Source organism: Crocodylus siamensis, chromosome 15 (assembly GCF_052110815.1).
Source record: "Crocodylus siamensis isolate JL-2025a chromosome 15, ASM5211081v1, whole genome shotgun sequence".
Lineage (NCBI taxonomy): Eukaryota > Metazoa > Chordata > Crocodylia > Crocodylidae > Crocodylus > Crocodylus siamensis.
Genome location: NC_143409.1, coordinates 31003479 through 31015920, shown reverse-complemented (window position 1 = coordinate 31015920; position 12442 = coordinate 31003479). Strand labels below are relative to the sequence as shown.

General features: G+C 40.3%; 1 protein-coding gene across 1 annotated transcript in view; it reads right to left on the bottom strand.

The window, feature by feature from the left end:
• Positions 1 to 132: 132 nt before the first annotated feature.
• Positions 133 to 12442, bottom strand: part of ACSBG1 (acyl-CoA synthetase bubblegum family member 1) — a 70731-nt gene continuing 58421 nt past the window's right edge. Inside the window, exons 12-14 of the mRNA XM_090028536.1 lie at positions 7914 to 8053; positions 6510 to 6756; positions 133 to 917 (exon numbers count right to left, since the gene is read on the bottom strand). Of these exons, the coding sequence (XP_089884662.1) occupies positions 841 to 917; positions 6510 to 6756; positions 7914 to 8053 (464 nt within the window). The 3' untranslated portion in view covers positions 133 to 840. The remainder of the gene's footprint in view (positions 918 to 6509; positions 6757 to 7913; positions 8054 to 12442) is intronic.

Sequence of the window (12442 nt, the reverse complement as noted above, 5' to 3'; positions counted from 1 at the left end):
TGGGTTTTTATAAGCCTGGGCAGGTTGATTTGTGTTACAGTTTGACTAGATGACTGATACTTGTACCAGAACTTGCACATGCAGGATGCAGCATGTTCACAATGTTGAACACATGTTGCTGCAAAATACTTACTTGTAACGTATGCAGGGCAAACGTGTGCTTGCTTCATTTGTTCCCATCTTCTAACAACCAGATATCAAAATCAGACTCTTCAGCTACCTTTTTGCTTACAAACTGCAGCCATCACATAACATGATGCTGCACTTACGTGAAAATTAGAGGAAGTCTTGCACCGCAGGTTTGTAACGTAAGACTTGTCACAAGCATTGCATGATTTGTAGCATTTCTTTTAGTACAAACATGGCCTTCCTTAAAAACAGGACAAAACCACTGAACTGTTAATTCTTTAGGTTTTAATGTATATTGAACTACAGTCATGTAGCAGTTTCACAAAAGAGTACCATGTGATCAGCCATGTTTACCAAACAACTTTTGAACTATAATCAACTAACCTATTGCAGAATTTTAAAAAATACTAATTTAGTCTTCCTTATGCTTCTATCCAGCTGACATAAATGAACTGTAATAATAAGCAGTTATTTTCATATTCTGTAACAAATTAGCATGCAATTAAGTTTACTCATTTAAGACCAAATTAAAATGGTATGAACGATAGGGGATTGTGACTAACTATGAAGAAAGAAGGAATTACCAGTAACAAGCAGAATTCTAAAAAATCTATAAGCTTGCTGTCTTGGAAAGGCAGTTGTACAAGGTGCAAAACCAAATGTCATGCAAGTCTTAGAAAAGTGAATCTCCTTAAAGGTAAGACGAAGATGTTATCCTTTGTAAAATGCACTTATTTCCTCTTTGTACTTTTCAAGCACAGCATCTCGTTTTAATTTCATTGTAGGACCTTTAAAAAGAAAATGTGGTTACATGAGAACTAAATTATAGTAGTCTCCTATCTGAAGGGTTCATAAGCTGCAGTATGGAGAAAACACACACAGTCTACTAGGAGGGCATCCAGTTTTACAATTGTGCTCCCATAAAAGCTGTAGAGGGGCTAGAGGAAAAATAGAAGAGTTCAATTTGGCACATTCCAGCAAAGTCAATTCCATAGGCAACTGGAATTAGGAATTAAGTAGCTCCCTCACAGATTAATCATATTCTTTTAAAGATCAATAGAGCTCTCTTCTCAAATGTCACTTTTAGAAACCCCTTGTCTGGTCCAGTTTACTCACAAGGGCCTCTTAAAATCATTTCAGGTTGGCTGGAGTTTTGTTTACCTTCAGTCTCATCTATCTGATTTTTCAGTATTTTCCTACAGATTTGCATCATTAGGTTTAATGTTTGCTAAAGACAAAGTCATTAATTTTGAAATTTTTTAGAAAATTATTCTGGTGCATATCCATGAGGGGCCAGCAGGAGAGATTATGCTTAGGGGCAACCAACATGGGTTCATTAGTGGCAGGTCCTGTCAGACCAACCTGGTAGCCTTCTACGACCAAGTCACAAAATCCTTAGATGCAGGGGTAGCAGTGGACATAGTCTTCCTGGACTTTTGGAAGGCCTTTGACACTGTCTCTCACTCTGGGGGACTGTGGTGTCGACACCCACACAGTCAATTGGGTTGCCAACTGGTTGGAGGGCTGCACCCAGAGAGTGGTGGTGGATGAGTCATTTTCAACTTGGAGGGATGTGGGCAGTGGGGTTCTGCAGGGCTCGGTCCTCGGGCCTGCATTGTTCGACATCTTCATTGGTGACTTGGACGGGGTAAAAAGCACCCTGTTCAAATTTGCTGATGACACTAAGATGTGGGGAGAAGTGGGCACGCTAGAAGGGAGGAATAGGCTGCAATTGGACCTAGACAGGTTACAGGGGTGGGCGGATGAGAACAGGGTGGGATTCAACACTGACAAGTGCAAAGTGATGCAACTGGAGAGAAACAACCGGCACCATACCTACAGGCTGGGGAACTCCCTTCTTGTCAGTACAGAGGCAGAAAAGGATCTTGGAGTCATTATTGACTCCAAGATGAACCCTGGGCCAGCAGGGTGGGGTAAGGAAGGCCAACTGTACCTTGTCATGCATCCACAGATGCATCTCGAGCAGGTTCAAGGAGGTGATCCTCCCCCTCTATGCGGCACTGGTCAGGCTGCAGCTGGAGTACTGCGTCCAGTTCTGGGCGCCACACTTCAGGAGGGATGTGGACAACATGGAGAGGGTCCAGAGGAGGACCTCTCGCATGATCAGGGGGCAGCAGAGCAGGCCCTATGAGGAGAGGCTGAGGGACCTGACCCTGTTCAGCCTCCACAAGAGAAGGCTGAGGGGGGATCTAGTGGCCTGTTACAAACTAGTCAGGGGGGACCAGCAGGCATTGGGGGAGTCCCTGTTCCCCTGAGCACTACCAGGAGTGTCCAGGAATAATGGTCACAAGCTGGCAGAGGGTAGATTTAGGCTAGACATCAGGAGGTGCTACTTCGTGGTCAGGGCAGCTAGGATCTGGAACCAACTTCCAAGTGACGTGGTGCTGGCTCCTACCCTGGGGGTCTTTAAGAGGAGGCTAGATGTACACCTTGCTGGGGTCATTTGACCCCAGTACTCTTTCCTGCCATGGCAGGGGTCGGACTCCATGATCTGCTCAGGTCCCTAGAAACTATGAAACTATGAAAAGTATAAGGAATGTCTCATAGCACCCCATAGTCAGGGTAAAAATGGGAGTTGAAAGGTATTGCTTACTTTCTTCATGAGACTTGGATACTTATTCTTCCATCCATTCCCCTAATTCAGTTTCTTAACTATAATGGGACAGAGACTTCTCTCTCGTAAAAGTTCTGGTTTAAGATTAGGTCAACAATTTAAAATCTACCTGTACCAAAAAGTAAAAAGTTGCAAGGCATTTTGCAGAACCTAAATCCAGATAGGAAAGGCCTTGATCATCTAAAGCAAAACTGATGACTGATAATCTATGATCAAACCAAAAGTTAAATTGGAAATTAAAAACTATTAACCTAATGTACTTTGACTTTTAACTTAAAGGTTTCTGTTGCTAGAAATACAAACACATTTAAACATCCTATGTACGCTAAATATTTTTAATTCTAGGGGCATTTTTTGGTAAAAAACTATGCTAACAGTGGCTTTGCTTTGTTCTCTGGTAGAGCTTGGGCCTACAGTTTTGAGCTTGCTGCTGTCTAAACCAATGGATTTGTGCATAGTGTTAGATCTAAAAGTCTAGCATTTAGTTCCTGCAGACTACCTCTCTAGAGGCATTGTTACAGAAAGGAAAACAAGAGCTTTGAAGGAGAGCTTTAAATTTTTACTTGTGATAGAATGAGATGGATTAGATTAGGAAGAGGTAGCCATAAAGATGGAAGTATTTCCCTACCAGCATTTTTGTAATATGTGGCAGCCTCTACTAGCAAGACCTCATAATCTGTTGGCCCCACAGGACTCCGGGCCCTTTCATAAATCTACCCCTAAAAACCTGGAAAAAAGGTATCTATTTGAGAAATGCTTTCTCCATGTCACTTTAGGAAGCCCATTGTCATAGCCCTTTCTGACCAGAGGGAGCAGACAGTTTACTTGTGGTCAACCTGTAACAGTAAAGAAACAGAATTTCAAGGATACCATGTCATTAATTCAGATCTAATTTCTTCTGCACCGAAGAACAGGCAATCTTATTATTCTGAATTAATGTTGTAGATAAATGACTCAAGGCCTCAACTCCCTATCCACCAACATAACTGACTTGATTGAAAAATATTTCTAACAACAAATAACTGGCCAGTGACTTTAGCATTTTTTTAAAGTTTACCCTTGACTCTATCTCAGATTTTGCTCAAAACATAATTATTAAATGAGGAAAACCATTGGGACTGTGTAAATAATCCTTTTTTTTTCATCTGGTGGTCAAATTGAAAATGTAAATTTGGGGTTAATCCAAAAAAAAAATTTGGGAGCAAATATATTTGTCTAGAGTCAAACTAACCATGATGTTTGGTTATGGGGCTTTTGTAAAATTAAAAAAAGTCTGAAAACCATGGACAAGGTATGTAAAGTGTCTTAGGCGCTGTTAAAAAACCTAGGGGTGACATAACACTTATGCCCTACTGTCCAGCAATTAGAGCATTTGACGTGAGATGTGAGCAACCCAGATTCAAGTTTGCTGCAGCCTACTCAAAGCAGGGATTTAAACTTGATTCTGACACCTGTCAGAAGATTGCATTACTACTGCATAACAGTATTCTGAGGCAAATATCTCCCAAGCTTCCACTGAAGCTGCTATACTTTGTATAAATAGTGAAATATTCATTGGACCACAGAGAGTCATTTTGTGATTGACAGGTAAGTACACTGATGAATGTAGCATAAAAAAATATTTCACTTTGGACGTATCAAAATAAATCATTTTGGCATTTCTGAAATCATTATTGTTTCGGTTGAAACCATTTGCCAAATTCTATGCAAACTTATAAATAATTTCAACTTCTCGAAAACTATTTTTAAGTCATCAGTATAAATAATTATCCACTTATGGAATACAGCAGACCTCTCTGTGCATATCAACTTCATATCTTTGACACATTCCCTTTCTCTTTTAGTTCAGAGAAACACACAGAGTTTAGTTCTGTGTATTTGATGAGTGTTTTTACTGTGCATCATTAAATATTTGTGGAAGTGTGTAAAAACTTTTTAGTATGCATAAATTATACTTGGTGAAGTAGGAAAGTACAATATCTTAACCAGCAGATCTTGAATTATTACTCAAATATTTTCCTTCTCCACAAAAGAGAGTCACTGATTTTTTCCTCTGTGAAATGGCCTAGATGTCCTGGGTCATGTTAATGTTATGCTGCAAAGCTTATAACTGGCCATTTTTCTGATTAGGAAGACAAGAAAAAAGAAGGAAGCTTGTGCAGAGTGAATTCGGCAAATGCTTAACTGAATGAAAATCTGTTATTTTCTCTTTTAAAGGGGAAAATCCATGTTTTTCCACAGGAAACAGAAAACATAGATCCCTGGTAATAAGCAAAGTAGGGGTTGCACCTTAGAGACTAAATCTGGCTCAGAGGCATACATTTTTATAGGCAACAGCCTACTTCATTAGATGCTATGAATGGACTGAGGAAGTAGGCTGTCATTTAACAAAGCATATGCGCCTCTGCAACAGTTAGTCTCTAAGGGCATTTGTACATGCCACGGGGGTTTACTTGGTTTAATTCTCCCTAAATTGAAGTGGTGGGTCTTTAAAAACACCGCTTCCATTTAGGGCAAAGTAAGTTCCTGTGGCATGTGCACAAGGGTCAGGCCTAATCCTTACCTGCCTCTCCGGCAGCAGGGAGGGGAGGGTGAGCTGTCAGCGGGCGAGCAGTTCCTGAGCGGGGAGGGAGGGGGCCACAAGCACTCAGCCCGAGAGCTCCCAGAGGGCACTGCAGCTGCAGAGGGAGCCACAGCTCAGGCAGGCAGGCTCCAGTGAGAAGAAGAAAATAAAAGATCAGGCTCGCAGCTATTTTTTCCCCTTTCATGGAGCCTGCATACACAACCCCTGAGATGCATGTGGTCCTCCAGTGCTTTTCTCTGCGGCAGACTAAACCACCTCAGAGATGTTTTATTTTGCTATGTCCCAAAATCATTTAATGCACATTATGCTGCCAACGCATGCAAACAGTTGCATCGTTAAAGTGGTGCAAAAGGGCATTAAGCTGCTTTAAAGCCCAATTTTGTGGCAGGTACAAATGGTCTATGGTGCTACTATCCTTTGCTTTCTTCCTGAATTCAGACTAACACAGCTAACTGCCTCTCTCCCCTTTGTAATCGTGATCATAATATAATCAGATTCAACATTGTAGCAGAAGGAAGTAAGCCAAAAAAACCCATCATAGCAATATAAACTTTAGAAAGGGAAATTATACAATAATAAGGAAGTTAAAAAGAAGATAAAAAGAGCAGTCAAGAAGCTAAAATGCTTAAAAGCAACCTGGGAGCTGTTTAAAAATACCAAATTAGAGGCTCAGGAAATGTGTATACTACAGATCAAAAAAGGGTATTGGGCAGTCCAGAAAACCCCCACAATGGTTTAACAGCACAGTTAAGGAGGCTGATGAAGACAAAGGACGTAATTCAAAAAATAAAATGTGTCCAAATGTGCAAAACAGGAAAATGCACAAATTCTGGCAGGTCCAATGTAAAAGTATAACAAGGCAGGCCAATAAAGAATTTGAGGAATATCTTGCAAATTACATTAAAGTTAAGACTTCTGAGTGAGTGGAAACATTAGATGATGAGGGTGTAAAAGACATGTTTTGGGATTATAAGGCCATAGCAGAGAAGCTAAATTAATTCTTGGTATCAGTTTCTACTGCAGAGGATACCGGGGAGATTTCTACACTGTATCTAATTCCTCTTAGCAGGTAAATCTGAACAGTTAAATCAAACTGAAGTGAAAATAAAGGAGGTTTTAGAATAGACTGTAGCACATCACATTAGTACACAAATGTCTTACCAAGTTCTCCACCAGAAATGGAAAAATCTCTTTGCAGAATTACCCATTTCTGAATGCACTGAACCTTGGCTGTGGCATTTATGTTGACTTCGGTGATTCCATCTTGAATAGCTTGGTGAACAGCTTTATCTTTCATAGCCACAATCTCTGACACTTTAGTTGCATTGCTGCCAATCTTCTGGCAGAACTCTCTGGCTTCCTCAGTCAGATAATCTGTAGGTTCAGAGGTTTCTGGATCTAAAGTACTCTGCAATATCAAATGAAAGTTTTAGTATTAAGTAGTTGCTCCCACAAGCAAGGTGTTAGTCCAGACATGCCACTCAAGTCAACAGTGACAAGACAGTTCAGAGCAACAAATTGTAACTCAGTCTCAGTCCACACTGCAGCCTTAGGTGTTAGTAAACAGAAACACTTGTAAACACATATTTTATTACGCCCACATACTGTGAACATGCTGCTGTATGTGTACATGACACTATCATATCTGAAACATGACATAATTTAATTGCTATATGAAGAAATATAAAGTGTTATTTATAAAGCATGATAATTGAAAGTTAAACAATATTTGTTTGATCTCTTGTAATAGAGGAACTGCTTAAAACTGAAAGACATATTTGTCCCAAATTTTTTATTTTACTTCTAGATGGTAAGGAATTGATCACTGATGCAAAATAAGTCTAAAAAGTGATAGTGTAACAACGGAGACAAACGATTTTATATAAAAGTATATTGACCCTTTGTTTTTCATTCTCTTGCTAAGGTATCTTATGTGTACTCAAATGTGAATCTCAGTTGGCCTTGATCCTGCAGAAACACTAGTCATAACTTTGTTCCAAATTATGAACAATTTGACTTCTTTGCAGAAAGAACAAATAGATGGAGATTAGGATCTGTTGGAAAATAAGTATCTTCTTAAGCACAAATCAGAATTAGCAAACCTGCCAAAGAAAGCTTTTTGTGTATAGCTATGACACAGCATTGTTTTGTGTGTACGATGACTTTTAAGGGCTCTGTCTACAGCAACATCAGCCATGTTCTTTCACTCTGCTCTCTCTTGAAGATTAAGTTCTGCTTTTTCACATTTTTCTTTTTAAAAGATTATTTTAGATCAAGAAAAGTCTTGGTTTTATAGAAGAATTATTTATCCTGCTTGCTTTTATTTGTGAAAAATCCTGCAGCAGACTTGCAAGTGAGTAAACCTAGCAGAATTTATATTATAACTTATTTTCCCCAATACAGAACAACCATCTCTGTTCTCCCCCTCATCCGCTCCTTCCAAAAGTTTCAAATAGCCAGGCATCTAGTTCTATTATATGAACATAAGAAAGTTTTTGAAAGAGTGGGATTCAGAGAGATGAGTGGGGCTTGATTTCGCTGAAATCAACAGTAAAACTGATGTACCTTTAGAGTTAACAATATTGATAAGAACTTCTTTTGGTCTCCAATCAACATGGCGTTGCTAACAATAGGCAGTGCCTTTTTAACTGCATCTTCAATTGGGATTGGAGGCACATTTTCACCTCCAGCTGTAATAATCAAATCTAAATATAAAAAAGATGCTTATTAGTTGAAATGAAATAACTTTCTCAAAGATGTCTAAGAGACAGGGAAAACAATTACCACATCCTGGCTACCAGAAGATATACCAGGAATCTCAGACATTTTTAAAGTGAACCTTTCTTAAAATTACAGTATGTTCCTCTGCAATATCCCTAGATATATCCCTCTCTATATATGCACAAATTTTACTGTGCCTTCAATGCAGCTCCATTATTTCAGACTTCAGACAATTCAGCTTCAATTTACCAAGAGTTTAGGTTCTGTTTTTTGAGGTGTTGCTGCTCTCTTGAGACTTTTTAAGAGCAGATCCCTTCAAAGCCTGTTGTATTTGATCTGTGCTGTTGTACTGCTAAACCACTGAAAAGCCTTTTCTTACTTGGTGTTCTAGTAAAAATCAATTCCTTAAACCACCAAAAGAGGTCAGGCCAGCACAAGATAAATACGACTCAGAGAAAGTATGAAAAAGCAGCAAATGGGAAAAGAAAAGTCAGGGAACAGCCAGGAAAAAAAGATAGGATATCCAGAGGTGTTCAGGAGTGTAGTTCCTGCCCATACCTCCATCAATAAACCGTGCATAAAAATAAACTTAAATACTGAACATGTATAAAAATCTTGTGCTGCTTCTCTAGATAGAGATAGGCATTTATATGAATGTCTGTCTATTAAAGTACATCACATTACATATTTAGTCAAATCATTCAAGTCCCCAAGCAGACTGTGGGTGTTTGTTTACATTAAACCAGTATCTTCTTCCTGCACCTACAATAAATTGTGTTTATATATAATAATCACCTGAACAAATAACATATTCAGTACAGAGAATAGGAGTATATTATTCTAGACCTTTGCATAAGATGGTAACTAAAAGTGATACGTAGGGGTGTGCAAAGGGGGCCCTATTCAATTTGGATTCGGATATGGCCTGAATCAGGGACAGTGATTTGATCTGTTGATTCAGATGACTGTCCCTGATTCAATTTGGCTGAATCCAAATCTGAAGATTCAATGCTGATTCAGAGAATCAGTGATTCGGGCATAGACACAGCTTTAAATGTTTTTTCTACATACCTTGAGGTACCAGTGTGGCTCGTGAATGCTGCGACGCTGGGGCGGATGAAGCGTCCCACAGGAGTGGGGGGCCCCCCCCCCGTGTGCTCAGTGGCAAACCCAAAAGTAATTCTGGTCCACTTCTGGGTCCGCCAGGGAGTGCACAGGGAAGGGGGCCCTCCTGCCCACCCAGCTTGGCGATCAGCCACGGGAGGATCCTGTGTGCCCCCTCAAACTCAGGAGGCACCAGTTGCTGAGCCATGGGGGCACGGGAGACACCCCTATGCGCTCTCCAGTGGACCCAGAAGTGGACCAGAAATGCTTCTAGTCCACTTCTGGGTCTGCTGCTGAGCACACTGGGGAGCCCCCTACACTTCAGTGGGACACTACACGCACCCCAGCATCGCAGCATTCACAAGCTGTGCCTGCTACCTAGAGGTATGTAGAAAAAACATTTAAAGCTGTGTCTATGTCTGAATCGCTGAATCTCTCCAAATCGATTCAGAGGGCTCCAATTCAATTTGGAGAGATTAAAGGGTCCTCTGATTTGATTTGGATTTGGAGATTTGGCCACTGAATCTCTGCTGAATAAAATCAGGGACTGAATCTTCGCACAGCCCTAGTGATACATTAGGGACCTGTGCCTGAAAATATTAATGGCAGGGCTTAATATTACTTGCATGTTCCCCATGATGTCAATATTAATATTGCTACATATAAAGGTAGTTATTGAAAAAATGTTCTCCTAATTCTGGCAAACAGCTGACTTCACAACAGATGTACAGGAACTGAAGAAGAAAATAAAACATTAGGGAAACAAGTGAACAGTGCCTTGTTTTTAGGAGAAATGAACTGTCATTGTTGCTCTAGACTAGGGTATTCAACGTTAAACCCATTATTTTGGGTAGTTAGGTTTGTAAAAGCATAGTTTGACTTTTTCTTTAAAAGTCCACATTCATTAGTGCGCCACAGTTACTGCACACTAAGTTTAATACTTGCATAACCAAGTACTAAACCAATGCGTAGTAACTGGTGCTACTATGCAGTAGTGCTGGTGCACAGGTTTTTAGTGATGCTAACTGTTCAGTACCTTATCCAACTGTACAGTACCGTATTAACATGGTTTCTGCCCTGCACGCTACTGTGCAATAGAATTAGGCCACTGTGCAGTTACAGTCTTGTGTAGATGCACTGAGTAAACAGAAATATAATAGTCCTCTGCAGAAAGAAAATCTCAATCCACCACAAGAATGCTGTTACCTCTACTGTGCAGTGTCTACTTTTAAACCAGCTTATTGTTACTTAGCCATCCTCCCACATACCTTAGATACCATGGATCAGTGAGGCTTAAAAATCCTTTTGCTCTTTCTCTCAAACCTGGATACTCTTTTCAATCCCCAAGTCTTAGCTCTCAGCTTCTTTCAAACACAAAAGAGCCTCTTGACTCCCATTACTAATTCCACCCCACTGCTCTGAGCCTTTTGGGAAGGTTGGCATGTAATCTAATAAATAAATGCACTGGGTTCTATTGCTGTCACTGACTGGTAACTTTATTCAGATTTTCAGTCTTTCAGAGTTGTTTTGGCACTGAGACACAATACAGCAGCCTGCATCGTCATCCTTAATACAGTGAAAGTTCTAAAATCTATGAGGCCTGAAGGTACGGGTCAGACTCACCAAATAGCATTTCAGTAAATAAAGGACATGGTTTTGGACTCAAAGGGGGTGTCTACACATTGCCCTACAGCAATGTCATTACCTCACCGTGCTTTAGTACTTCCAAAAGGCGCAATAACCACCCATACTGCATTGTGCGCATGGCACACGGTTAGTCTTAGCCACTACTTTGTCATAGCAATGCACTAAAATGGGGGAGTGCACTGCTATGTCAAAGTAGCTGCTGGCCATGCGTAGATTCACGTGATTGCTACATCACTGTAGCACATCATACAGCAACACAGCACATAACTACAGCAACACAGGGTGACATGCAGACATGACCAAAGAGTGAGAGGGAACTTATTGACTGTCATTCAACACGTGTTAAATGGTCTAAATTTGGATTTGAAATGTGAATGAAAGCTCAGGCTAGCATTTACTTCAGGCAAGCTGACTCACCAACTCTCCATTTAAAATCTTTTTTCTTGAATAGCAGTCCTATCATTGAAAGAACTGTTGAGAACAGAACAGGACCAAGTATTGGTCCTGTTTCATTCCATTACCGAAAAATATGTGGAAAAAAAATAAATAAGGGAACGGCAGTGAATAAAAGTAAGGCAAAATGATCACATTCAATGCTAGTTAATTATAACATCTAATAAAACCCAGCTTGACTAACAGAACACTGTAGTGTTACTCCGTGACAAGTTCACCAGCAAGTGCTGCCTCCTTGGTGACTCGTCTTGTCTTCTGAGATAGTTACTTGTTACATGAGAAGGTCTTGGAAATCTCACCCATATATCTTGGAAGAGCTTCCAGGTAAGCAGGCACTCAATCCTTTCTGAGGTGAAATTTTAGGCTAATTAGTGTAATAGGAATCAGCTTTAGTAATTTGTTTTTAACTTTCCCTCAGGAATAAGGACAATATTGTTCAGTTTTTATGGAAATACAGGGCACCTATACATGTGCTCCAGCATGTCTGGGGGGGAGGCATTTTAATTAGAATGGTTTTCAGGAGCTGCTGTAGTTAAAACACCCAGAGTGTCTCATGCATTCAGTGTCCTGTCTTTCAACATGGCAGCAGGGGCACTTTAACTAAAGCTCGCCACCATTTTGAAATACAGGGATGCAAAATACAAGAGACACTGCAGCATGCTGGAGCGCTCTGATCAGAATATTCCAGCTGACTCGACTGAGTCTGATCTGACGTGTTTTAATCAGAATGCACTGGAACATGTGTAAAAGTGCCCATACCAATTACAGATATCTCAGGTACTTCTCATCTTGCAGTAAGAGTAGCAGAGAGTTTTCATCTGTTCCATGATGTCCCAGTCCCATGAGCTAATAAAAGAAAGTGACTGTCTGGCAGTCCTGCCTGAATATTCTGATCTGTCATTGAGCTCCAGAGCTTAGCAAGATTGGGTATTTACAGAATTATCCAGCATGAAAATTCATGTACTGTATATCCTAAAACAAAAACAGTTTTGGAAAGTTGCGAAACCACATTTTGCAGGATTTAAGATGATCTCTATCTACTATGGATTAGGAGTAGCTTTTTCATGGGGGAGAGGAAAGGCAGATTAACCCCAACCTAGTTACCTGAGTTTCTAGCACATTCTTCTGAAGCATAAGGTGCAGGCATTGAAGACAGCATGTTGGACTAG